The sequence below is a fragment of the Manis pentadactyla genome, chromosome 9 (genome assembly GCF_030020395.1).
Source record: "Manis pentadactyla isolate mManPen7 chromosome 9, mManPen7.hap1, whole genome shotgun sequence".
In the NCBI taxonomy this organism is placed as follows: Eukaryota; Metazoa; Chordata; class Mammalia; order Pholidota; family Manidae; genus Manis; species Manis pentadactyla.
Genome location: NC_080027.1, coordinates 85,991,322 through 86,016,079, shown reverse-complemented (window position 1 = coordinate 86,016,079; position 24,758 = coordinate 85,991,322). Strand labels below are relative to the sequence as shown.

Here is a 24,758-nt window from a genome sequence, read left to right as displayed (position 1 = left end):
TTCTTAGTGGTGTCTAAGTTGTTTTACTGCCAATAAGACCAGAGCACAACTCTTAAGTTTCCATGAGCTACAGACTTTCCAGGAAGGAGAGGTAGCCATACCAAGAACTTAGCATCTATAGGATGAGGCATCTCCAACCAAAGAAGAAAAAGTGACTTCCCAGCAGGCTCCCCAAAGCAGAAATTCCTAAAGAGCTCATGCCCCTATCTCAGATTGTGCCAGGGTAAGCTGTCCAGCTTACCCAGAGGCGGGCCAGAGACCAAGGTGGCAGCAGCTCTCTCTCTGCAGGTTTAAATAGGTATTAATAATAGCTCAAGAGTTTGAGCTCATAAACAAGGTTCTGAAATTGTTCTTTGATGTCAGTAATACATCCCATGGTCCCTTTCTGTATATGATAATGTGTCCCTGAATTATCATTCCAGGCTAAAAAGGTTGCAGGATGAGTGGACTAGCATACTATTTTTTGCGTGTACACACACAATCTCAGAGCTGTTGGAAGCTTGGGAGGTCATCCTTTGTCTACCTTAGGCAGGGCTAGAACTGCTACAGCTGTACCATTACCACCTTCTTCCCCAAAAGAGACAGCATACCCCCTTAGCGACCCATGCTAATGTTTCATTAGCCCTGTCCTTCAAGTAGCCAAAAACATGTAATGGGAAACCCTAAGTCATTGCTACATATTAATTCCTGGGCCACAACAACCAGTGTCATGGGTTATTTTTTTGTGGTTTTATTTTTGGCAATTTTTAGTGAACTCTTACCTTCCTACTCAGAAAGGAGCCGCTATTCAGAAGCCACAGTTAATTAGTCTGGTCTGTGGTTGGAAAGTGTCCGCTAATAGGCCAGGGGTTAAATGAGGCAGAAAGATGGTAAGGTCAGAGGATGAAAGACTACATTCATAAAGCCTAGGATGTGCCTTCTGTGGGTAAACCAACAGCATTCATCTTCCACTTCCCCTTCTAGCAGCACTAAATTCCCCAGAAAAGACAAACTTGTACAATGTTTTATGCTGCAGACAGGTAATGTTTCTGTCATGTTTGACAGAATCTTGACTCTTGTGTGTAATCCTGACATAAAGTCATGAGCCTACATTGTCATCCACCAGTGCTCAGAGGCAGTTGTGTACCTCTCTGGTTCTTTTGTCTCCCCTTGGATATGCTGGATATGGACTGGATCACTCACAGCTTAGAAGCTATGACCCCTAGCCTTTAGAAGACATAGACCCTAACTTGAGTATATCATTAGACAAGAATGGTTGACCTGGACTTTCCACACTACCCATTAGGGCTCATTTGTTAATCTTTTGTAACCGTGAGATTTGAATCAGAATGCTCTTGCTCAAGTCAGGTCTCTCATTTGGCAGTGTTGCTGATGATGGGGCCTTTCCTGAGATTTTGGAACAGTATTTGTGATGGAAAGCAGGGAAACAGTTCTTGATCAACTGGAGAGGGTATGAGTCCAGACATACTTAAATTCATTGTTATTCAGAACATATTTTAGGTGCCTGCTATTGCTGGAACATATCTCTTACTAACTCCACCAGCAAGGCATAAGAATAGTTAACTTGAATTTTGCTTCCTCTCTTTGTTTTTCTCCACTCTCACAAGAAGTGAAATGACCAAAATATAGATAAGAGAGATAAGGAAATGCAGAATTCCCAAATAAATCCCATAGTGGGAACTGAGAATCATTACTATTTTAAGAATGATGGTTGCAGAGAAATCTAGAAAGCAATATGTAAAAGATAAAGAAAAATAAAATAAATTCCTATTCCTGGCCTTGGCTCCCATTGAGGTTGACATCTTGTTCTTCATTAGAAATCTGAAATCGTAATAGTCCAGGAGTGTCACCACAGTCTGCCCCAGAAGAGGCCCTTTAACATGACCCAGCACCTCCTGTCATTCTTCAAGGCTCACTTATCCTCCCTTCTTTTGAGACTCACGTAGTTGTTTCTAATGGCATTTAAATCTTTGCTTTTCTTCCTCTCTTTGGGACTGTTGTATTAACCTTCTGTCTGCTACCTCACTTCCTTTTCCATGCTAGCCAATGAGGAGCACTGGCCAAAGGTATGTAAGATCATTTTTCCCCCTTTCTTCCCCCCCCTTTTCCATTTTGTTCCCTTCTCTTGGTATATAGGTCGTCCTCCAAAATACAATGCAGTACTGGGGTTTGGAGCTCTTACCCCAACATCCCCCCCATCCAGTCATCCTGACTCCCCTGAAAATGAAAAGACAGAGACCACATTCACTTTCCCTGCACCAGTTCAGCCTGTGTCCCTGCCTAGCCCCACCTCCACAGACGTAAGTAACTTGGGAAAAGTTGGCTCTCTTTCTGAGAGCTTATTTGGGGAAACCGTTACATATGTTGTCTCCTTACCAGCAAAATCTCCTTGACTAGCCCTGGAACAGCAGTAATCCCTACAAGAGACTGTATGTCATCTAAGACATCTTTCTGCTGGGGTCCCAGGTTCTGCCATGTCCTTGAGAGTCATGTTAAATATAATATCAGGAGGCTCAGTCAGAGTTTTCAGAGTCTAGATTTGATCACTGTGAATGATTTCTTAGGATGGGGGATGGAGAGGGAAGTCAGCTCATACAATTGAAAAGTGTGGGTTTATATTGTCAGTGTTTGGGGGCAGGGAAAATGAACAAGGCATATGTCCCCCTGGCAATCCTTGTTTCTGCCTCGAGTAGAATTAAAGAAGTGGAAAACTATTCTTTAAAGCAACTTTATTCAGCAGAGTTGATCAGAAACAGGTTTCTGGAAAAGTCTCAAATATTTAGTAGCCCTTCACCCAGAAATTGTCAGAGTGTAAATGAGTGCCCTAAGCTTTTTAATGAGTATTCACGAAGTGGTGAATTCACCCAACAAATACTTACTGAGCACTACTCTGCCAAGCAAACGCTATTCTTGAGGCCGGGGATAGGAAAGGGAACAAAACCAGCTCTCTGCCCGCTAGGAGCTAATTGCACATGGTCAGTGGTGGGCAATGAGCAGACAGACTCATAAAATGCCAGGCAGTGATGAATGCTGTGAGGAAAAATGGAGCAGAATAAGGAGATAAGGAGTTACAGCAGGAGGTTGCTGTTTTATGAAGAGTGGTGAGAGAAACCCTCTCTGCAAGGAAGTGAAAAATGTGGAAGGAAGAGCATTCCATGCAGAGGGAACATGGCCTAGAAGAAAAGCAAGAAGGCTAGAGAGCTGGGGCGGAGGGAACAGGCTAGAGTGGTGGGAGATGGCACCCCAGAGGTGGCAGGGTCAGTCATGCAGGGCTTGTGGCTTTTACTTGCGTGACATTGGAGACCACTGGAGGGTTTTGAGTAGAGGAGTGGTGTAATTTTTCCACTTTTAATCTTGACAATTTTCAAATGTACAGAAAAGTTGCAGTAATAATACAAAGAACAAATTATACCCTTCTCAAGTTTCATTAGTTGTTAGATTGTTGATTCAACACTTGTTACCATTTGCCACATGTGCTTGCTTACTCCCTGTGCACACACACACACTTTTTTGCTGAAATAGTTAAAAAGAAGTTGTAGACATCATGCATCTTTATTCAAAACACTTCAGTGTATATCTCCTAAGAACAAAGATAATATCTGATACAGCCACAGTGCAGCTATCAAATTAAGGAAGTTCAATATGATAAGACATTATTAAATAGTTACAGTCCATACTCAGATTTCTCTAGTTGTCTCAATAATTGCCTTAGTAGCACATTGTTTTCTCTGCTCCAGGATCCAATCTAAAATCATTCTTGATATTTATTTACCTATTTAGTTATTTTGAGGAACAAAAACCAAGTGTTTTATTTGTTCTTTTCTTGCATTTGAAGTATTCCTTGATAATATCCTTGGCCTGAGACTCTTTGCCATAGTCCTTAACCAGCACACAACTGCAACCAACCACTTTATGGGGTTTTCCCTCTCTGACAGTTTTATAGAGGCCTTGTTTTCCCTAATTTCTTGTTGTCATCAAGCTTAATTAGGTTGACTTGATGTTCAGCACAAAGAGCCTCCACTGTCTTGACATACACAGACTCAACACAGTTGGATGCAAGCATGCAAAGATGAGCATGGTACTTGTCTCAGGCTTTGGCAGCTTCACACATTCCCTGTGCTACGCCGTCTTGGATGAGGGCAGTCTTCAGCACCTCTTGTAGAGCAGTATTAATGCCCATTACACCTCCCTTAGCAATGCCTTCCTCGGCCATGTTGGTGGATTACAAGTGAAGCCCAATCTTGAATGCACCTGAGCCTCCACCTCCGTGCAACCTGCAGAAAAAGCACTTTTGATATTTATCATCATTGATATTTTCTCTTTAGTCTCCTTACTCTGGAACAGTTTCCTCAGCCTTTCTTTGTCTTTCATGACATCAACATTTTGTAAAAGGTAGTCCAGTTGCTATGTAGAGTGTCTCTCCATTTGGATGATCTGATTGCTCAAGAATAGGAATAATTCCTACATTTTTGTAGGGGCATTAATAAGTGATGATGAGTCCTCACAACAAGAGGCATGTGTTGTCAGTCTGTCTCATTTTTGGTGATGTTAACTTGGTTCTCTTAAGATTCCATCAAATTTCTCTACTTGTAAAGGTGTCTGGTTTCCTCTGGTGGAGATAGCTTTAAGTCTGTATAAATACCCACTTTCCTAACAAACTGTTGCCCAGTGGTTTTAGTATCCTTTCATGGTCCTTGCCTGCATTTATTATTTTTTGAAGGTGTGTGGAAAATTGGCTTGGATTTTAAAAGGATCACTGTGTCTGAAACATGGAGAAGAGACTGTGCAGAGGACAGGATGGAATCAAGGAGATCAGCTAGGAGGCTGCTGTGGTCATCCAGCCAGGAGCTGATGATGGCTTGGCCTAATAGGATGGTAGAAGTAGATATGGAGAAAAGTAATTGAATCTGTATATATTTTGAAGAGCCAGCAAGATTAGATAATGGGGTATGAGGAGAGAGACTAGTCAAGGCTGAATCCAAAGTTTTTGACCTAAACTACTAGAAGAATGAAGCTGTTATTTACTGGAGATGACAAGAGGAGCAGGTTTGAGGAAGGAAACCAAGAGGGAAACCAAAAAAATGCCCATTTCTTTTGTGAATTACAGAGCTTGTCTTTAGGATCATGTTCAGGTAAAATGTCCCTTGAACTTGAATCTCAGCACTTACTAATAATGGTCTACCCCCTTCCAGTGAGCAAAAGAATACCATGTGCATATCCTGAATTAAAAGTCCAGAAGCAACAAAGGAAGTCATCTTGGAGGACTGGGGTCATAGAAGAGTTCTATTCTCTAGCAGGTTTCCTTCCTTGGACATTGCTGGTGGCTGCAGACCCAGCCTTGCTCTCAAGATTCAGCATTTTGTCCATTTTTCCTAACTTTTGCATTAGTAATTGATATAGGTTTTCTCCCTGTCCTGCTGATGAATACCAGGAGTCCCTATCAGAAATCTTATTTGCTGGCGTCGAAGATTGTCCCAACTTTATTTGAAGCATTGCTAAGGAGATTGCCAGCTGAGAGCTTCTTTGTAGGGATCTCCCACAGGGTGGTGTACAAATGCTAGGGAACAGATGAATTTGTTCTGCATGTGAGTCTCTTTTCTAAAACACTCTTGTTTTTTGTGATCCTTGGCTGAGGGGGTTGATCGTTTCTTTGAGAGACCAAGCCTACTCAGATCAAATCATAAACTAAAATGCTTCTGTCAGGTTTCATCTTAAACTGAAAGCATTGTTCTTTTCAGAAATCTAAAAGTAAAAGAAAATTTTTCTAAAACACAAAATATGTTGAGAAATTCTAAGTTGAATCTAGTGGAATGGATGTTTTTTAAGATAATTGACTTCTACTTTTACAGTATCCCAACAGCAGCGGTGATTAAAATCAACACACAGGGCTCTCTGTATGTTTGCTGCTGGGTAACATAAGCCCCAACAATGTTAATTAAACAATCACAGTTGAGAGGCAAGCATTTCCTGGGGATCACATATCTAGAGGGACTTGTTAATACCCTGCTGGACGCTAATCCTCAGGATGTATGTACCTTGTTGCCACTGTCATCATGTTTATGAGTTGACTTAGTAATGAAATTTTTTTAGCATGATGATGAAATTGCAGTTGACATGGCCAGGGTGTTTCTGAAAAACATGTCCTCGGCTCCTAGCAAAGAATCATGGATCAGTCATCTTCCAGCTTATCAGTCCATGGTAATAGGTCAGTCACCAAAGCCTAAGTCTTTTGACGTGGAGCAGCACCTATGTAGGACTTCCTCTGCTCTCTTTAAGCAAGGAACCAATTCTTTGTGGATGAAATATGTGTCTTTGCATTTTTTTTTTTGAGAGGGCATCTCTCATATTTATTGATCAAATGGTTGTTAACAACAATAAAATTCTGTATAGGGGACTCGATGCACAATCATTAATCAACCCCAAGCCTAATTCTCAACAGTCTCCAATCTTCTGAAGCATAACAAACAAGTTCTTACATGGTGAATAAGTTCTTACATGGTGAACAGTACAAGGGCAGTCATATCACAGAAACTTTCGGTTTTGATCATGCATCATGAACTATAAACAATCAAGTCAGATATGATTATTCATTTGATTTTTATACTTGATTTATATGTGAATCCCACATTTCTCCCTTATTTTTTTTTTTAATAAAATGCTGAAGTGGTAGGTAGATGCAAGATAAAGGTAGAAAACATAGTTTAGTGCTGTAAGAGGGCAAATGTAGATGATCAGGTCTGTGCCTATAGACTAAGTATTAATCCAAGCTAGACAAGGGCAACAAAACATCCACGGATGCAGAAGATTTCTCTCAAAACAGGGGGGTGAAGTTCTAAGCCTCACCTCTGTTGATCCCCAATTTCTCACCTGATGGCCCCCCTGCGACTGTGCCTGTCTTAGGTTGTTCCTCCCTTGGGGAATCTTACCCGTGTCTGGCTAACCAGCCGTCTTCTGGGGCCATACAGGGAAATGTAAAGTTGGTAAGTGAGAGAGAAGCCTTATTGTTTGAAAAGGTTAGCTTTTTACTTCTTTGCATATTTATGCCCTGTGGCTTCTATGCCCAGCATTTGTCTTGAGGTATCTTTACCACTTGGAAGAATTATGATACTCAGTAATTTTCGATATGAGGTACGAATTCTACTAAAGGGCTGTAATTAGGAAGGAAGAAGAAAAGCTATAGAAGTAGCAGACAGAAGAAAACATGGGAAGATTGATTATTTCTTTGACATAACTTCTTGTAGAGTAACATAAGCATGTATAGGTTTTAACAAACTACTAATTAAATTGCATACACACATTAACAGAATAGGAATATAGATACATAACAAAAGCAGACCTACAATTACCAGCCATATCCAGTGAAACCAAGAAAACCAGTTAGGTACCCTAGGCATTTGTGAAAACTTATCAGTAATATGATGGATATTGTCTAACTGAATTTGAATAGTTTGAGAAAAATCAGACAAATTAAAACAACACATTGCTGGGAACTGTTCACATCCCATATGTTCTTTTAACAGTAGATAGTCTATAGTCGCACGATTTTAGAGCACTGCAACTTGCACTTCTCCTAATTCTTGGTTGAGTTCCAACAGTATAGATCCAGTCAAATTTGTTGTTTTACTGTATGCACAGGCCAGCTTAGATATCTCCTTCTTCATTCCAATGGCAAGTCCAGGAACCGGCGGGATGAGTGCAGCTACAACTGCAACAGCACCAGGGTCTTTGTTGAAGTTTTTTGATGATCATCTTCTGGAATGACTTCCAGAATCAACTCTGGAATCTTCTTCATATTGTATCTTAATTCGTTTTCTGGGTAGTCAAACTAGGCTTTGATCCTTTGTATAAACACAAACAAACCCTTTGCCCAGACTTTGATATGACCTTCATACCATTGTGAAGAACCTATTGGAGACCACCACACAGGAACTGCTTTTTTTTTTTTAAGAGAAAGAAATATTATCAGAAAAATGTACTTCCATAGCTGACTATCCAACACCCTTTAAAAGATCAAAATTAAGGATATGTAAAGCATGCATTAATCATTGATTTGCAGTTAATTTTATCCTATCAGGGAGTAATCCCCCCCTTTATTTTTTTATCATTAATCTACAATTACATGAAGAATATTATGTTTACTAGGCTCTCCCCTACACCAAGTCCCCCCGACAAACTCCATTACAGTCACTGTCCATCAGCATAGCAAAATGTTGTAGAATCACTACTTGTCTTCTCTGTGTCGCACAGCCCTCCCCTTTCCCCCACCCCCCACATTATACATGCTAATCATAATACCCCCTTTCTTCTTCTCCACCCTTATCCCTCCCTACCCTCTCATTCTCCCCAGTCTCTTTCCCTTTGGTAACTGTTAGTACATTCTTGGGTTCTGTGATTCTGCTGCTGTTTTGTTCCTTCAGTTTTTCCTTTGTTCTTATACTCCACGGATGAGTGAAATCATTTGGTATTTGTCTTTCTCTGCTTGGCTTATTTCACTGAGCATAATACCCTCTAGCTCCATCCATGTTGTTGCAAATGGTAGGATTTCTTTTCTTCTTATGGCTGAATAATATTCCATTGTGTATATGTACCACATCTTCTTTATCCATTCATCTACTGATGGACACTTAGGTTGCTTCCATTTCTTGGCTATTGTAAACAGTGCTGCGATAAACATAGGGGTACATCTGTCTTTTTCAAACTGTAGTGCTCACTCTTAGGGTAAATTCCTAGAAGTGGAATTCCTAGGTCAAATGGTAAGTCTATTTTGAGCATTTTGAGGAACCTCCATACTGCTTTCCACAATGGTTGAAGTAATTTACATTCCCACCAGCAGTGTAGGAGGGTTCCCCTTTCTCCACAACCTCACCAACATTTGTTGTTTGTCTTTTGGATGGTAGCCATCCTTACTGGTGTGAGGTGATATCTCATTGTGGTTTTAATTTGCATTTCTCTGATAACTAGCGATGTGGAGCATCTTTTCATGTGTCTTTTGGCCATCTGAATTTCTTTTTTGGAGAACTGTTCAGTTCCTCTGCCCATTTTTTAATTGGATTATTTGCTTTTTGTTTGTTGAGGTGCATGAGCTCTTTATATATTTTGGATGTCAAGCCTTTATCGGATCTGTCATTTACGAATATATTCTCCCATATAGGGTACCTTTTTGTTCTATTGATGGTATCCTTTGCTGTACAGAAGCTTTTCAGCTTGATATAGTCCCACTTGTTCATTTTTGCTTTTGTTTTCCTTGCCTGGCGGGATATGTTCATGAAGAAGTCACTAATGTTTATGTCCAAGAGATTTTTGCCTATGTTTTTTTTCTAAGAGTTTTATGGTTTCATGACTTACATTCAGGTCTTTGAGCCATTTCAAATTTACTTTTGTGTATGGGATTAGACATTGGTCCAGTTTCATTCTCTTACATGTAGCTGTCCTATTTTGCCAGCACCATCTGTTGAAGAGACTGTCATTTCCCTATTGTATGTCCATGGCTCCTTTATCGAATATTAGTTGACCATATATGTTTGGGTTAATGTCTGGAGTCTCTAATCTGTTCCACTGGTCTGTGGCTCTGTTCTTGTGCCAGTACCAAATTGTCTTGATTACTATGGCTTTGTAGTAGAGCTTGAAGTTGGGGAGTGAGATCCCCCCCACCTTATTCTTCTTTCTCAGGATTGCTTTGGCTATTCGGGGTCTTTGCGGTTTCCATATGAATTTTTGAACTATTTGTTCCATTTCATTGAAGAATGTTGCTGGTAATTTGATAGGGATTGCATCAAATCTGTGTATTGCTTTGGGCAGGATGGCCATTTTGGCGATATTAATTCTTCCTAGCCAAGAGCATAGGATGAGTTTCCATTTGTTAGTGTCCTCTTTAATTTCTCTTAAGAGTGTCTTACAGTTTTCAGGGTATGGGTCTTTCACTTCTTTGGTTAGGTTTATTCCTAGGTATTTTATTCTTTTTGATGCAATTGTGAATGGAATTGTTTTCCTGATTTCTCTTTCTATTGGTTCATTGTCCGTGTATAGGGAAGCCACAGATTTCTGTGTGTTAATTTTGTATCCTGCAACTTTGCTGTATTCCGATATCAGTTCTAGTAGTTTTGGGGTGGAGTCTTTAGGGTTTTTTATGTACAATATCATGTCATCTGCAAATAGTAAGAGTTTAACTTCTTCTTTACCAAACTGGATTCCTTGTATTTCTTTGTTTTGTCTAATTGCTGTGGCTAGGACCTCCAGTTCTATGTTAAATAACAGTGGGGAGAGTGGGCATCCCTGTCTTATTCCCGATCTCAGAGGAAATGCTTTCAGCTTCTCGCTGTTCAGTATGTTAGCTGTGGGTTTATCATAGGTGGCCTTTATTATGTTGAGGTACTTGCCCTCTATACCCATTTTGCTGAGAGTTTGTATCATGAATAGATGTCTTTGCATTTTATATTCATCTCTATAGTTCTAAAAGTGTGGTCTGGGGTCCTTGAGACTCTTTCAGGGGGTTCATAAAATCAAAACTATTTTCATGATAATACTAAAATATTACCATTTTCATTCTCATTCTCTCAAGAATGAACAGTGGGTTTTCCAGGTACTGTATTATATGTGATGATGTCATCTTTCTGATAGCTAATAGATTGTGTACTTGGATGTTCTGGGGTTTAAAAAATTTTTTTTTTTTTTTTAAATAATTATTTTTTTATTGAAGGGTAGTTGACGCACAGTATTACATTACATTAGTTTCAAGTGTACAACACAGTGGTAGAACATTTATATACATAATTCGAGGTTCCGGCTATCACCCTACCAAGCTGTTACATTATCTTGAGTATATTCCTTATTACATCCCGGTTACTTATTTATTTTACCATTGGAAGTCTGTCCTTTTTTTTTTTTTTTTTTTTTTTTGTGAGGGCATCTCTCATATTTATTGATCAAATGATTGTTAACGACAATAAAATTCTGTATAGGGGAGTCAATGCTCAATGCACAATCATTAATCCACCCCAAGCCTAATTTTCGTCAGTCTCCAATCTTCTGAGGCATAACAAACAAGTTCTTACATGGAGAACAAATTCTTACATAATGAATAAGTTACATAGTGAACAGTACAAGGGCAGTCATCACAGAAACTTTCAGTTTTGCTCATGCATTATGAACTCTAAACAGTCAGTTCAAATATGAATACTCATTTGGTTTTTATACTTGATTTATGTATGGATACTACATTTCTCTCTTTATTATTATTATTTTTAATAAAATGCTGAAGTGGTAGGTAGATACAAGATAAAGGTAGAAAACATAGTTTAGTGTTGTAAGAGAGCAAATGTAGATGATCAGGTGTGTGCCTGTAGACTATGTGTTAATCCAAGCTAGACAAGGGCAATAAAACATCCACGTATGCAGAAGATTTCTCTCAGAACGGGGGGGTGAGGTTCTAAGCCTCACCTCTGTTGATCCCCAATTTCTCACCTGATGGCCCCCCTGCGACTGTGCCTGTCTTAGGTTGTTCCTCCCTTGAGGAATCTTACCCGTCTCTGGCTAACCAGTCATCTTCCGGGGCCATACAGGGAAATGTGAAGTTGGTAAGTGAGAGGGAAGCCTTATTGTTTGAAAAGGTTAGCTTTTTACTTCTTTGCATATTTATGCCCTGTGGCTTCTATGCCCAGCATTTGTCTTGAGGTATCTTTACCACTTGGAAGAATTATGATACTCGGTAAATTTGATACGAGGCACGAATTCTATTTAAGGGTTGTAATTAGGAAGGAAGAAGAAAAGCTGTAGAAGTAGCAGGCGGAAGAAAACATGGGAAGATTGATTATTTCTTTGGCATATCTTCTTGTAGAGTACTTCAGCATGAATAGGTTTTAAGCTACTACTTAAATTGTGCACACACATTAACATAATAGGAGTATAGTTACATAACCAAAGCATATCTGTAATTACCAGCCATCTCCAGTGAAACCAAGAAATCCAGTTAGGCACCTTAGGCATTTGTGAAAACTTATCTATGACATGGTGGATATTGTCCAACTGAACTTGAACAGTCTGAGAGAAATCAGACAAATTAAAACAACCCATTCCTGGGGACTGTTCACATGCCATATGTTCTTTTAACAGTAAATAGTCTGTAGTTGTAAGACTTTGGAGCGCTACAATTTGCACTTCTCCAAATTCTTGGTTGAGTTCCAACAGTATAGATCCAGTCAAATTTGTTGTTTTACTGTATGCACAGGCCAGTTTAGATATCTCCTTCCTCATTCCCATGGCAAGTCCAGGAAGGGGTGGGATGAGTGCATCTACAGCTGTAGCAGTGCGTGGATCTTTGTTGGGGTTTTTTGATGATCATCTTCTGGCATGAGTCTTCCAGAGAGTGCAGATGTTGGAAGTTCTTTTTCATATCGTATCTTAGTTCATTTTCTGGGGTAGCCCAATTAGGCTTTGATCCTCTGTATAAACACAAACAGACCCTTTGCCTACACTTTTATATGCCCTTTATACCCTTGTGTAGAACTCGTTGGAGGTTACCACACAGGAAATGCCCTTTTTTTTTTTTTTCTTTGTTTTTGTTATCACTAATCTACACCTACATGACGAATATTATGCTTACTAGGCTCTCCCCTATACCAGGTCTCCCCTATAAACCCCTTTACAGTCATTGTCCATCAGCATAGCAAAATGTTGTAGAATCACTACTTGCCTTCTCTGTGTTGTACAGCCCTCCCTTTTCTCCTACCCCCCCTTGCATGTTAATCTTAATACCCCCCTACTTCTCCCCCCCTTATCCCTCCCTACCCACCCATCCTCCCCAGTCCCTTTCCCTTTGGTACCTGTTAGTCCATTCTTGAGTTCTGTGATTCTGCTGCTGTTTTGTTCCTTCAGTTTTTCCTTTGTTCTTATATTCCACAGATAAGTGAAATCATTTGGTATTTCTCTTTCTCCGCTTGGCTTGTTTCACTGAGCATAATACCCTCCAGCTCCATCCATGTTGCTGCAAATGATTGGATTTGCCCTTTTCTTATGGCTGAGTAGTATTCCATTGTGTATATGTACCACATCTTCTTTATCCATTCATCTATTGATGGACATTTAGGTTGCTTCCAATTCTTGGCTATTGTAAATAGTGCTGCAATAAACATAGGGGTGCATCTGTCTTTCTGAAACTTGATTGCTGCGTTCTTAGGGTAAATTCCTAGGAGTGCAATTCCTGGGTCAAATGGTAAGTCTGTTTTGAGCATTTTGATGTACCTCCATACTGCTTTCCACAATGGTTGAACTAACTTACATTCCCACCAGCAGTGTAGGAGGGTTCCCCTTTCTCCACAGCCTCCCCAACATTTGTTGTTGTTTGTCTTTTGGATGGCAGCCATCCTTACTGGTGTGAGGTGATACCTCATTGTAGTTTTAATTTGCATTTCTCTGATAATTAGCGATGTGGAGCATCTTTTCATGTGTCTGTTGGCCATCTGTATTTCTTTTTTGGAGAACTGTGTGTTCAGTTCCTCTGCCCATTTTTTAATTGGGTTATTTGTTTTTTGTTTGTTGAGGCGTGTGAGCTCCTTATATATTCTGGACGTCAAGCCTTTATCGGATGTGTCATTTTCAAATATATTCTCCCATACTGTAGGGATCCTTCTTGTTCTATTGATGGTGTCTTTTGCTGTACAGAAGCTTTTCAGCTTAATATAGTCCCACTTACTCATTTTTGCTGTTGTTTTCCTTGCCCGGGGAGATATGTTCAAGAAGAGGTCACTCATGTTTATGTCTAAGAGGTTTTTGCCTATGTTTTCTTCCAAGAGTTTAATGGTTTCATGGCTTACATTCAGGTCTTTGATCCATTTTGAGTTTACTTTTGTATATGGGGTTAGACAATGGTCCAGTTTCATTCTCCTACATGTAGCTGTCCAGTTTTGCCAGCACCACCTGTTGAAGAGACTGTCATTTCGCCATTGTATGTCCATGGCTCCTTTATCAAATATTAATTGACCATATATGTCTGGGTTAATGTCTGGATTCTCTAGTCTGTTCCATTGGTCTGTGGCTCTGTTCTTGTGCCAGTACCAAATTGTCTTGATTACTATGGCTTTATAGTAGAGCTTGAAGTTGGGGAGTGAGATGCCCCCTACTTTATTCTTCTTTCTCAGGATTGCTTTGGCTATTCGGGGTCTTTTGTGTTTCCATATGAATTTTTGAATTATTTGTTCCAGTTCATTGAAGAATGTTGCTGGTAGTTTCATAGGGATTGCATCAAATCTGTATATTGCTTTGGGCAGGATGGCCATTTTGACGATATTAATTCTTCCTAGCCACGAGCATGGGATGAGTTTCCATCTGTTAGTGTCCCCTTTAATTTCTCTTAAGAGTGACTTGTAGTTTTCAGAGTATAAGTCTTTCACTTCTTTGGTTAGGTTTATTCCTAGGTATTTTATTTTTTTTGATGCAATTGTGAATGGAGTTGTTTTCCTGATTTCTCTTTCTGTTGGTTCATTGTTAGTATACAGGAAAGCCACAGATTTCTGTGTGTTGATTTTGTATCCTGCAACTTTGCTGTATTCCGATATCAGTTCTAGTAGTTTTGGGGTGGAGTCTTTAGGGTTTTTTATGTACAATATCATGTCATCTGCAAATAGTAAGAGTTTAACTTCTTCTTTACCAAACTGGATTCCTTGTATTTCTTTGTTTTGTCTAATTGCTGTGGCTAGGACCTCCAGTTCTATGTTAAATAACAGTGGGGAGAGTGGGCATCCCTGTCTTATTCCCGATCTCAGAGGAAATGCTTTCAGCTTCTCGCTGTTCAGTATGTTAGCTGTGGGTTTATCATAGGTGGCCTTTATTATGTTGAGGTACTTGCCCTCTATACCCATTTTGCTGAGAGTTTGTATCATGAATAGATGTCTTTGCATTTTATATTCATCTCTATAGTTCTAAAAGTGTGGTCTGGGGTCCTTGAGACTCTTTCAGGGGGTTCATAAAATCAAAACTATTTTCATGATAATACTAAAATATTACCATTTTCATTCTCATTCTCTCAAGAATGAACAGTGGGTTTTCCAGGTACTGTATTATATGTGATGATGTCATCTTTCTGATAGCTAATAGTTTGTGTACTTGGATGTTCTGGGGTTTAAAAAATTTTTAATAACACTATTTTTGTAATTTCTTATGATTCTATAATTTCAAAATTAAAGTTTTAAACATTCTAATACAGTAAGTATCAATAGATAAAACCCAAATAAACAAAAGCTCTTGAGGTCCTTAGTAATTTTAAGAGTGTAAAGGAGTCCTGATACCACAAAGATTAAGAACTGCTGCTATAGAATGTAATAGGATAGGAAGTTTTCTTTCCTTTAGAAAACTGAAAGAAATTATTTAACCTTTATTTTTTGTACCCTCTGCCTTCCAATTCTTGATGTTCTCCTTACTCAGGAGCAAAGGAAAGTAAGCAGAACTCTTTACCCAACAAAGCCCTCAGAATAAGATGCCCGTTTTGTCTCATTTATTTCATCACTGATAATTTTATCTGTGATTCATGTAAACTTCATAAAGATGCAGACTTACAGCATGAGGCTAAGGTTCAAGGAAAACTAACTCTCTAGTGAAGAGACACACCCCTCAGCCTGATTTTAAGACTGAAAAGTTACAGTTAATCTTACACTTAATTGAGGGATGAAACCTTAACCTCTTTCTGGGCCTTCAAGGTGAACCGTGAGGCTGCATTCTCTTGAGTATTTTTGCATGTGTACTGAGTATCTTTTTTACTGCCCACAGGTAACTTTTTTTCACTAAAAAGATTAAAAATCCATCCACACTCTGATTATCTTACAATTTTTTGCATCCAGTTTTCTCCACTGCTAGGTGCCCTAGGGAATCATGGAGAACATTTCCTTTGCTTCAGAGAGAAGGTCTGAGAGGACAGGTTCCTTCTAGTGGTGATGGCTGAGGGGTTATATCAAAGGAAAACTTGAGCATTGCTCTGTATGTCATTGCTTTCTGTGCAGAATTAGGCAATTAGGCCTTCTGACAGTATAGCCTAGAAACCTAAAACAACACAGTAAAAGTGGAAAGGGTCTGCTGCTAGCTGTGATGATGCCTTGCTCTCTAACCTATGTCACATTCCTTCAGTCTTCCCATCCCTGGTGTCTTTATCAGCAGCATTAATCCTGTTCAGAGATCAGGCCAGAGATTGACTTGCTGAAAAACCTCATTTTTTCCAGGTGTTCTCCCTCCAAATTTTAAGTAGATCTATTTTTTTCTGATGATGCCTTCTGTTCAGAGAGCTCCAGCAGACTTACCTGAGTACCAAAACTAGCCCTGATGGGGTGGGGAGACAGGCAGAGTGCACTGGGGCTGCTCTTCTTTTTCCTTCTGGTGAAGTATTTTGCAGGGAGGAATAAAGCCTCACAAAATAGAATGGTCCATTTAACAGCAAATGCCAAATACTAGTTTTAAGAGTATCCTCAGCTGTTGCTTTGGCTTTTTTAATTCTTCAGGTTGGAAATCTTATATGAGTTTAATTTGCTCCTGACTTAATCTTTTCCCACTTGAACTTTAACTGTATTTTTCTCTCCCTGAGCAAGTAAAGAGTTTAGTATAATTCCATTTCTTATCTGTCTTCTTTCCCAGTCCTTCTAAACTACCCCCAAAATGATAGGTAATAATTGTTTGAACTGTATTGTATTGTGAAACACTTTGATGAATGGATTTCGATGTCTTTAAACTTTCTAATTTGTGGGTTGGACTCTATCAAAGCATAATATGCTGAGCTATCACCTGTAAAGTTAATTTTGTCCCAGGTGACTACAGAGCTTTCCTGTAAACCCTACTTTAAAATGAGAATCTGTCCCTGCCTGGAGAACCTCAGCTTTGTGGAGCAGTTGGGGTTTGTGCCATTAGTAATTCATTCTTTTCTTGAATACTCTAGTATTGGAGGGGGCACAGCTGATTATCCTAAAACACGTATGTACCCAGAATGTGCATGTTAACATTCAAATTTTACCTTTTTTATCCCTTCCTTTACCTTTCCTCTCAATTTCATAGGGTGATATTCATGAGGATTTTTGCAGCGTATGCAGAAAAAGTGGCCAGTTGCTGATGTGTGACACGTGTTCCCGTGTGTATCACCTGGACTGCTTAGACCCTCCTCTGAAAACAATTCCAAAGGGCATGTGGATCTGTCCCAGATGTCAGGACCAGGTACTGTGGGTGGCTCAGGCAGGGGGAAGAGGAAGACCACTCATTCAGAAGGACTTCTTTCCCCTCTAAGCTGGGGGAATGGCTGAGTCTTTTTCTCTCTGGTAGTTTTCTAGGCTACATCTTTTCACAGCACAGCCCGCACCCACACTGCATCCATCCTCTCAGAAGTTCTCTGTCCTGTTCATGAGACAGTGACAACAGTGACTACAAGACAGTAACTGTCCCCCTTTTTGAAATGACTTACATTCTTAAAAGTCCATAGGGCTTTTTGCCTCAGTCTCTAAGAATGGCCCAAACCTAGTATGTGACTTTGAAACTCCTCTTTGGAAATAAAATCCTTAAAGGAAGATTCCTAATTATTGTTTAATTCAAGTAACAACAGTTTCACTTTTAATTTGTGGTATCATCAGGATCAGAGAACTAACTATAAAGAGCTGTTGTAATATAATATTTCATGGACTTGAAAGCCAGACATATTATCAACTGTGTTAACCTCTTCTCTCCTCCTCTGTTTGGTTTCTGATCTCTTTTTCTCAACTGTCCATGTGTCTTTATGTTTTATTACAAATTGTCTCTTTTTGGAATTGGGTAAGGTATTAATAATAAATAAATAAGCCCAATAGCTTAGGATTCTTTGGAATCCTGTTTGAGAGAATTCTGGTTTTCCCCTTTTAATCTTGGTCCTCATCCTAGTGTTTCCCTGATGTAGTAGAAACACTTCTCTCTCTGCTCTCTTCCTCATGCTGCTTTGTGACCCTCAGATAATTTTCTACACAGGATATAGATTATCCTGTAGTATTTGGATCTGATACCTCATTTTCTTGGTCAGGCTGTCTTTGTGGGACATTTAAAGCTAAAGTTGAGACAGGTAGCACATGTCAGGTCAAGGACGAAATTGCCAGTGGATGCTGCCATAGTGCATACTTGCAGTTTGTGTGCTAACTGTTCTGGCTGTGGGAGCATTTGGGAGTCGTGTGGCATATGTAAAAAGATAGGCATTACCAGCCAAGGCTTAGCCTCTTTCTAAGCCAGGGCTCAAGTGGCTTGGCTCCTGCTATTACAGAACCTTGTTCTCAGGCTATTTGGAACTTTGTAGTCCAGAAACTATAGACCAGGGCTTCGCAACACTGCCGCCCTGGATTTTGTCTGCCAATAGCTGAGAAAACATTGCTTGTTATTACACAGAATGTGTGTTTATACCTCCTTCTCAAGGTAAAATCCTAAAACTCTTTTCAGATGCTAAAGAAGGAAGAAGCAATTCCATGGCCTGGAACTTTAGCAATTGTTCATTCCTATATTGCCTACAAAGCAGGTAAAGAATTATCCATACCTCCTTTTGTTTAAATTTCCCCTTGTTCAAAAAAATAAAAGTACTGGAAGACAGTATTTGTGTTGTTTTCGAAAGGAAATTTAAAGTTAATATTGAATGAAGTGAAAGGTTTATATGGTACTTTCTTGAGGAGGAACAATGAGAAGTAGTATCTTATTTATGTAAAGCCAGACCCAATCCACTGAATTTTCTTAATGTACTTAATGCATATAAAAGGAAGTCCAGGTGGGCTGGTTCTGTACAGTGGCTGTGGGGCTCAGGGGGGAACTCGGGAAAAATGACTTCTTGGCAAGCTTTCTGAACACTGGCCTTTTCAAGTAATTTGTTGTCAAAATTATTCTGGTTTTGAGAAGACAAGTAATGATTCTACAGCATCTTACTACGCTGATGGACAGTGACTGTAATGGGGTTTGTGGGGGGGACTTGATGAAGGGGGGAGCCTAGTAAACATAATGTTCCTCATGTAATTGTAGATTAATGATACCAAAATTTTAAAAAAATTATTCTGTTTTTTTGTTTTGTTTCAGCAAAAGAAGAAGAGAAACAAAAATTACTTAAATGGAGTTCAGATTTAAAACAAGAACGAGAACAACTAGAGCAGAAGGTGAAACAGCTCAGCAATTCTATAAGTGTAAGTAAACCTCATGCATTGAGTGATAGATACGGAGATGCAGAACTTTTTGTGTACGTAACAGTATATACACTCCCAGGGCTGATTCAGGTCCTTCAGTTTATTATCACAGATTAACCTGGGTGGATGCAAAGTTTGCTTCCAGTTAGAGTTTGGGCCCTCAGGTACTGGTGGCCGTTGGAATGTGGTGCCTCAGCCAAGCTCTGGAACCTTCTCTTAGCTTTGATCTGAGAGAGGATTTTCAGTCTCCAGGCTGAAGAGATAAAGTACCAACTGCAGGTATAGCCCCCACCTGTGTGCTCCTGGTGGGAGGTTGTGCGGAGCCCCTGACGGCAGCAGATGCAGAGTAGACTGCTGTGTGGGATTCTTTCTCGTCACCCTAGTTGGTAGTTTGATCCACATGGCCCTTCCTGCCCTTTCTTCCAGACCCTGCCGATAGATAGCATTTCCAGGTTTTCCTGAGCAGCCTGAGGAAGAGGGGTTTCTAGAGACAAGTATTGGAAGTAAATACTGGCCTGGAACAGCCTGACCTGTTCAGTGGGAATGAGGTTGTATCCCTGTATCAGCAGGGATTCTGTATTTGCCAGCAGGTGTGTGGGACGCAGGGAGCAAAAGGGCAAAAGACTCTAAAGTCCATGATCAAAGCAGAAGGGCTTTTGTTCGCTATGGTGTTTGATTCTTCTAAATATCACTGACCTGCCCCAGGTCCTGCCTCTACATTCTTGCTATCCAAATGATCTTCAGTAGGTACTCAGATTGAATCCAGATACCATAGGCTTGTTTTCTACCCTGGAAAGCTCAGTCTGGTCTTGAGCACATTAGCACTCATTGCCCTGGCAGAAGCCTACCAAAACCTGCCCTAGCCAACTTCAGCACAGCTCTGGGAGCTTTGTTTTTAATGACTCTTATTTTATCGTATACTAGCAGTAATTTCCATTTAATCTTAAGTCCTAGTGTGCAGTAGAGCTGCTTTTCAACCACTCACTTGCCCTGTCTAGCTTTCCACTTGGGCCTCTTCTTTGTAGCACCCACTCCTGTGTAGCAGAAGGAAGTCTAGGGCTGTACAGTGGCCAGTAGGGGTTCCTTTCCTAGAGAGGGTTGCCAGGTCTTTCAGAAAGGCCACAGAGGCTCAGTGCCACTGCCCTTCTCATTGGCTGCAGAAATGCATGGAAATGAAGAATACCATCCTGGCTCGGCAGAAGGAGATGCACAGCTCCCTGGAGAAGGTAAAGCAGTTGATCCGCCTCATCCACGGCATTGACCTCTCTAAACCTGTAGACTCTGAGGCCACTGTGGGGGCCATCTCCAATGGCCCAGACTGTGCGTCCCCTGCCACCGCTGCCACCTCTACGCCGGCCCCTTCCCCCTCCTCCCAGAGCTGCACGGCAAACTGTAACCAGGGAGAAGAGACTAAATAACAGCCCTGTTAGGGACAGCCACAGGATCCCGGGAGCCAAGAGAGCCAAACACTGAAGACTCTAGAAAAGCAAAGCCGGATTTCTTCTGGAAAGTACAGAATTCTTTTGGTTCTTTGGTTCCAGAGAGAGAGAAGATGCTTGTGCCAGGGGGCACCAGAGTTTGCCAATTGATCCTTCTTATTCTGTGTGTACATGCAAAGATTGGACCATGTTACATGAAATAGTGCCAGCTGGAGGTTCTTTGCCAGCACCATGCCAAGTGAAATAATATATTTACTCTCTCTATTATACACCAGTGTGTGCCTGCAGCAGCCTCCACAGCCACCATGGGTTTGTTTTTGTTTTGTTGGGTGGGGAGCAGGGACGGGCGGAGGGAGGAGAGCAGGTTTCAGATCCTTATTTGTCGAGCCGTTTGTTGAGGTAGAGAAGACAAGTCCAAAGAGTGTGTGGGCTTTCCTGTTTCTAAACTTTCACTACTATAAAACCAAAAAAAGGAAGTCGAGATTTAACAAACCCTAGTGCCCAGAGGAGGGATGGGGAGAGAATGGAAGGGAGCCGGGACAGGAAAAGTAAATCAAATAAGCAGTATTTCATATTGTCTGGGGTGGGGCACGGTGCACGGAGAGATGGACACCAAGAAAAGCCACCAGGTTCTTCTCTCAAGCACTCTGCTCCTCCGCCATGGGCCCCGCCACCTCCCCTGCTCCCAAAGTTCCTTCCCTGCTTTGGCAAATGGGCGCACATCCTGTGGGTGACCCTCCCCTTCCCTGAGAACAAGCAGGCCTTGCCTCTGAGCTGGCCTCCCGGGGCCCTTGCCGGGGGAGCAGGAAAGAAGGGTGTGTGTATTGGGGAAGGAACTGAAGGTGGATCGGTGATTTTACTTGAAAACAAGCTCCATCCCTTTTCTATATTTATAAGAAGAGAAGATACTGAGCAAAGCAGCACACGACCCAGGTGTGTGTGAATTTAATGGAGACATTTCTTTTCCCTTTTTAAAAAATTTTTGGTTTTGTTTTTTTCTTTAAAAGTTTTATTTTGTTCTTTATTTTACTTTGTTTGGTAACAAAAACTAAAATATGGAATAGAAAAGCTGTTTTTCAGGCTGACAGTCCAATTAAGGGTAGTCAAGACCTTGCATGGTAGAATAGGCGTCATAGTGTCAGTGAGGTCCAGTGAGTCTGTGTGAGTCCTTGTGTCATCGTTTGGGGCACTGTTTTTTTTTTTATGCAAGGGCAAAAATCTTTGTATCTGGGGAAAACAACTTTTTTTTAAATTAAAAAGGAAAATAAAGGATATTGAGGTCTTCCTAGTGTTACTTAAGATCAAGGTAAGAAACATTGTAAAAAAAATTACAAAAGTGCTATTTGTTTCCTAAAAACAGTGATTTCTATTAAAAAGGTGTCAGAACTGGAGAAAATGCTGTGTAGTTATAATTTTTTAGCACAGAACCTGCTGATCATGATGACATTTTGCTGTGTTTGTGTCTCAAGACTGGTGGGCTAGTCTCCACGATTTCTGTCCTCCAGGCACTGCAGCCTGTGGGCAGGGTTGGAGCCCTCCCCCTGTTCTCCCCACCTCAGAAAGACTGTCCTCTCTTCTTGGTGCAGGGATCTGGACTCCTGTTTTTGAAGCCCAAATGGAGTGTGGATGGTATCAGTGCCCTACCCATTGTCTCCTCGGATTTTGCTAGAGTAAAAGGCTGGTGCCTAAATAAGATCCCTTCCTTTGGTGCTGTTCTCGGTCTTTCAGCCACCAGCATTATGAGTGCCTGGGGGACAAGTCTGAAGGAAATGGCCAATGAAGCTCACTGGTGTCCATGCACCTGGCCTTGGCAGGAGGGTACAGGGGGCAGGCTGTCTGCATCAGTCCTTGGTGCTTAGAAAGAACAAAGGAGGAGTGATGTGTCTTGAGGTACATGATGTCTCTGAGACAGAGAGCCCCTGGGTGGCCTTCCTGTGTGTCTTGCTTTTGAAGAGAGGTCTAAATCTCCATCTGCTTTCTCTGCCTGCAGGCTCTAGGTACCAGAGAGGGAGTTCACTCCATTTTGTCCACCCACAGACTTCCTGGGTGACCTTTAGTCAGAACTGCTGCTTGGCCTGTCTTCTTAAGAAAACCAACATTCGGAAAGGCTTAGACCATTGCTATCATCTTGCCTTGTAAGAAATGAATTTTGTCAGATCTGTGCTCCCACTGGAGGCCTTTGCCCATTGCACATACCTGGCCAACAGAGGGAGGCAGAGGCTCTGCACCCCAGCCCTCCCAGACCATCTCTCCCAAGCCTGCCCCATGCCCTGTAATTGCCAGAGTTTAGAAGGGGCAGATAAGGTCCCCTTGGTTTCTCCCTCATTCAGGGAAGCTCAGAGAGACCAAGATGGATCCTGAAACTGAGAGACACTTCTTAGGTAACATCTGTCTCATCTACCAGCCCTCTCCATTCAGCTTCCCAAGGATGTCAGAAGAGGGGATTAAGAGTGGCTGCACAGGCCTCAGATTCAGGCACTGGTTGCCTCTGGGGAACAGAGAGAAGCTCCCTTTTCTCATTCAGAAACCAAGGTGCTATGTCTAGTCAGGGAGATTTGGCAATGCCTGGACTAGTTGGAGGAATAGCTGGCAGTGGTTCAGAACCCAGCAGTGGGCTGTAGGCCTGTCTTAGAGCTCTCCCATTTGACTTTCTGGGCCTAGAGGCTGGGGGTGGCTGCATAATATCCATCTTTTCTTGAAAGAAGTTAGAAACTACTATCACTTGAGGCCTTTGCTCAGAAAGGAGCTGCCTGAGGAGTCTGGGGCTGGGACAGGGGGTGGAGACAGAGCTAAGTCTTGCCTGCTGCCGTGAGCATTCACACTCTGACCTTGTCTAGGGTTGGGATATGGATCCTTCCTAAAGCTCAGGTGTGAGCTAGTATGCAATACAAAAATCAATCCTACCCCCAAACCCTCATTCTGGACTCAAATTCCAGAACTTTCCTTACTGCAGAGAAAAGGCTCTGGTCATCCAGTCTCTTGCTTCGCTGTCCTGCCCAGAGACGATCGATTGTGTCTGTCTCCCCAGGCTTGTGGGTGCCTGTGACCACCTGAGAAAGACTGCCTCGCCTGAGCTGCCTCCACCGCCCTCTTCTGCTTCCATGTGGGGCTCTTTTCCCATGCCTGGCGGACATACCTGAGACCAGCTGGCTTTGTAGTCACTTCAGGCCAGGGAGCAGCTGGACTAGGAGCTGCCCACAGGGCCCTTAGTCAGAAGCCCCCTGTCAGCACCAAGCTCAGGCACTGCACCCCAGAGGCGGTGGGGTCACGCTGCCATCATCTTCCCAGCTTGCATTCGTGACAGTGCCAACCACAGGCCTTTTCTTCCACGGAGCCTGCTGGGTCTTGTCTCACCTCTGCTGAGCTCTTCCAGAATTCTGGTTTCTTCCTTATCAGGTCCTTGGGGGCAAGCCTGCTGGCAAGGAGACCCAGCTTGGGGCAGCCCCTAGTGGGGCTTCCCTTGTGTAGGGCCTGCAGCATGGCCACGGCAGCCTCCAGCTGGCACCATCTGAGAGCCTGGTCTCCCTAGAGGGCCTGCCTCTGTCCCCAATGCTTCTTGGCTCAGGCTCAGCAGGTAGTGGGAATGGGCACAGCATTTCCCCCACACCTCTCCATGAGGGTAACTGGGTTTCCAGCTCACCTGTCTCTGCACGTAGTTGCCTCTCCAGTCATTTCTGGTACTTCCTCTCTTGAGGCCAGCAGCCTCCCTGGGCTCTCACTCCTCACCCACACAACACATTCTAAGTGGTTCCTCCGTTCACTCCCTTTCAGGGTGTGGTCTTTCTTATTTATACAAAGGGCTTATTAATTTAGGAGACTTTTACTGCAGGGGCAAAAGTCTCTTCAGATAATAGGATGGATGGTGGCCCAAGTACATCTTCCAAACCCTGGGTTCTCCAGATTCCAAGGCTTCTGTTGGATGGAGGCAGCTGTGCTCTGTGTAAATGACTGTGAGCCTCACCCCCACCCTTCAGCTGGGCACCCTTGGCAGGAAACAGGACACCCACAGTCACACTGACTTACAGCCTTTCTCAGAGTCAGCTACCCTCCAAGATCGGAGGGGGTGGCCCCAGGGAAGATTCTTCTGGCCCTCCCCCAAGAGTAAAAGGGAGGAAGCTGGGGGTTATCCCCTCCAGAGAGCCAGGGTGGAGCTCTTAAAAATAGCCCTTGTAGAGGA

The 24,758-nt window shown here is 41.9% G+C and overlaps 1 protein-coding gene and 1 pseudogene across 16 annotated transcripts in view; one reads left to right on the top strand and one right to left on the bottom strand.

Moving 5' to 3' along the window:
• PHF21A (PHD finger protein 21A) overlaps positions 1–20,848 on the top strand; it is a 265,112-nt gene extending 244,264 nt beyond the window's left edge. For 13 of the 16 annotated variants that reach the window (XM_036891883.2, XM_036891880.2, XM_057507605.1 and 10 more), the window contains 5 exons: positions 2,137–2,300; positions 17,026–17,181; positions 18,418–18,493; positions 19,039–19,142; positions 20,303–20,848. In XM_036891883.2, the coding sequence (XP_036747778.1) occupies positions 2,137–2,300; positions 17,026–17,181; positions 18,418–18,493; positions 19,039–19,142; positions 20,303–20,560 (758 nt within the window). In that variant the 3' untranslated portion in view covers positions 20,561–20,848. Of the gene's footprint in view, positions 1–2,043; positions 2,067–2,136; positions 2,301–17,025; positions 17,182–18,417; positions 18,494–19,038; positions 19,143–20,302 lie in introns of all 16 variants that reach the window. The other 3 variants (XM_057507612.1, XM_057507613.1, XM_057507611.1) reach the window with 1 other exon arrangement.
• LOC118915717 (40S ribosomal protein S12-like) lies at positions 3,776–4,477 on the bottom strand (annotated as a pseudogene).
• Positions 20,849–24,758: the final 3,910 nt, after the last annotated feature.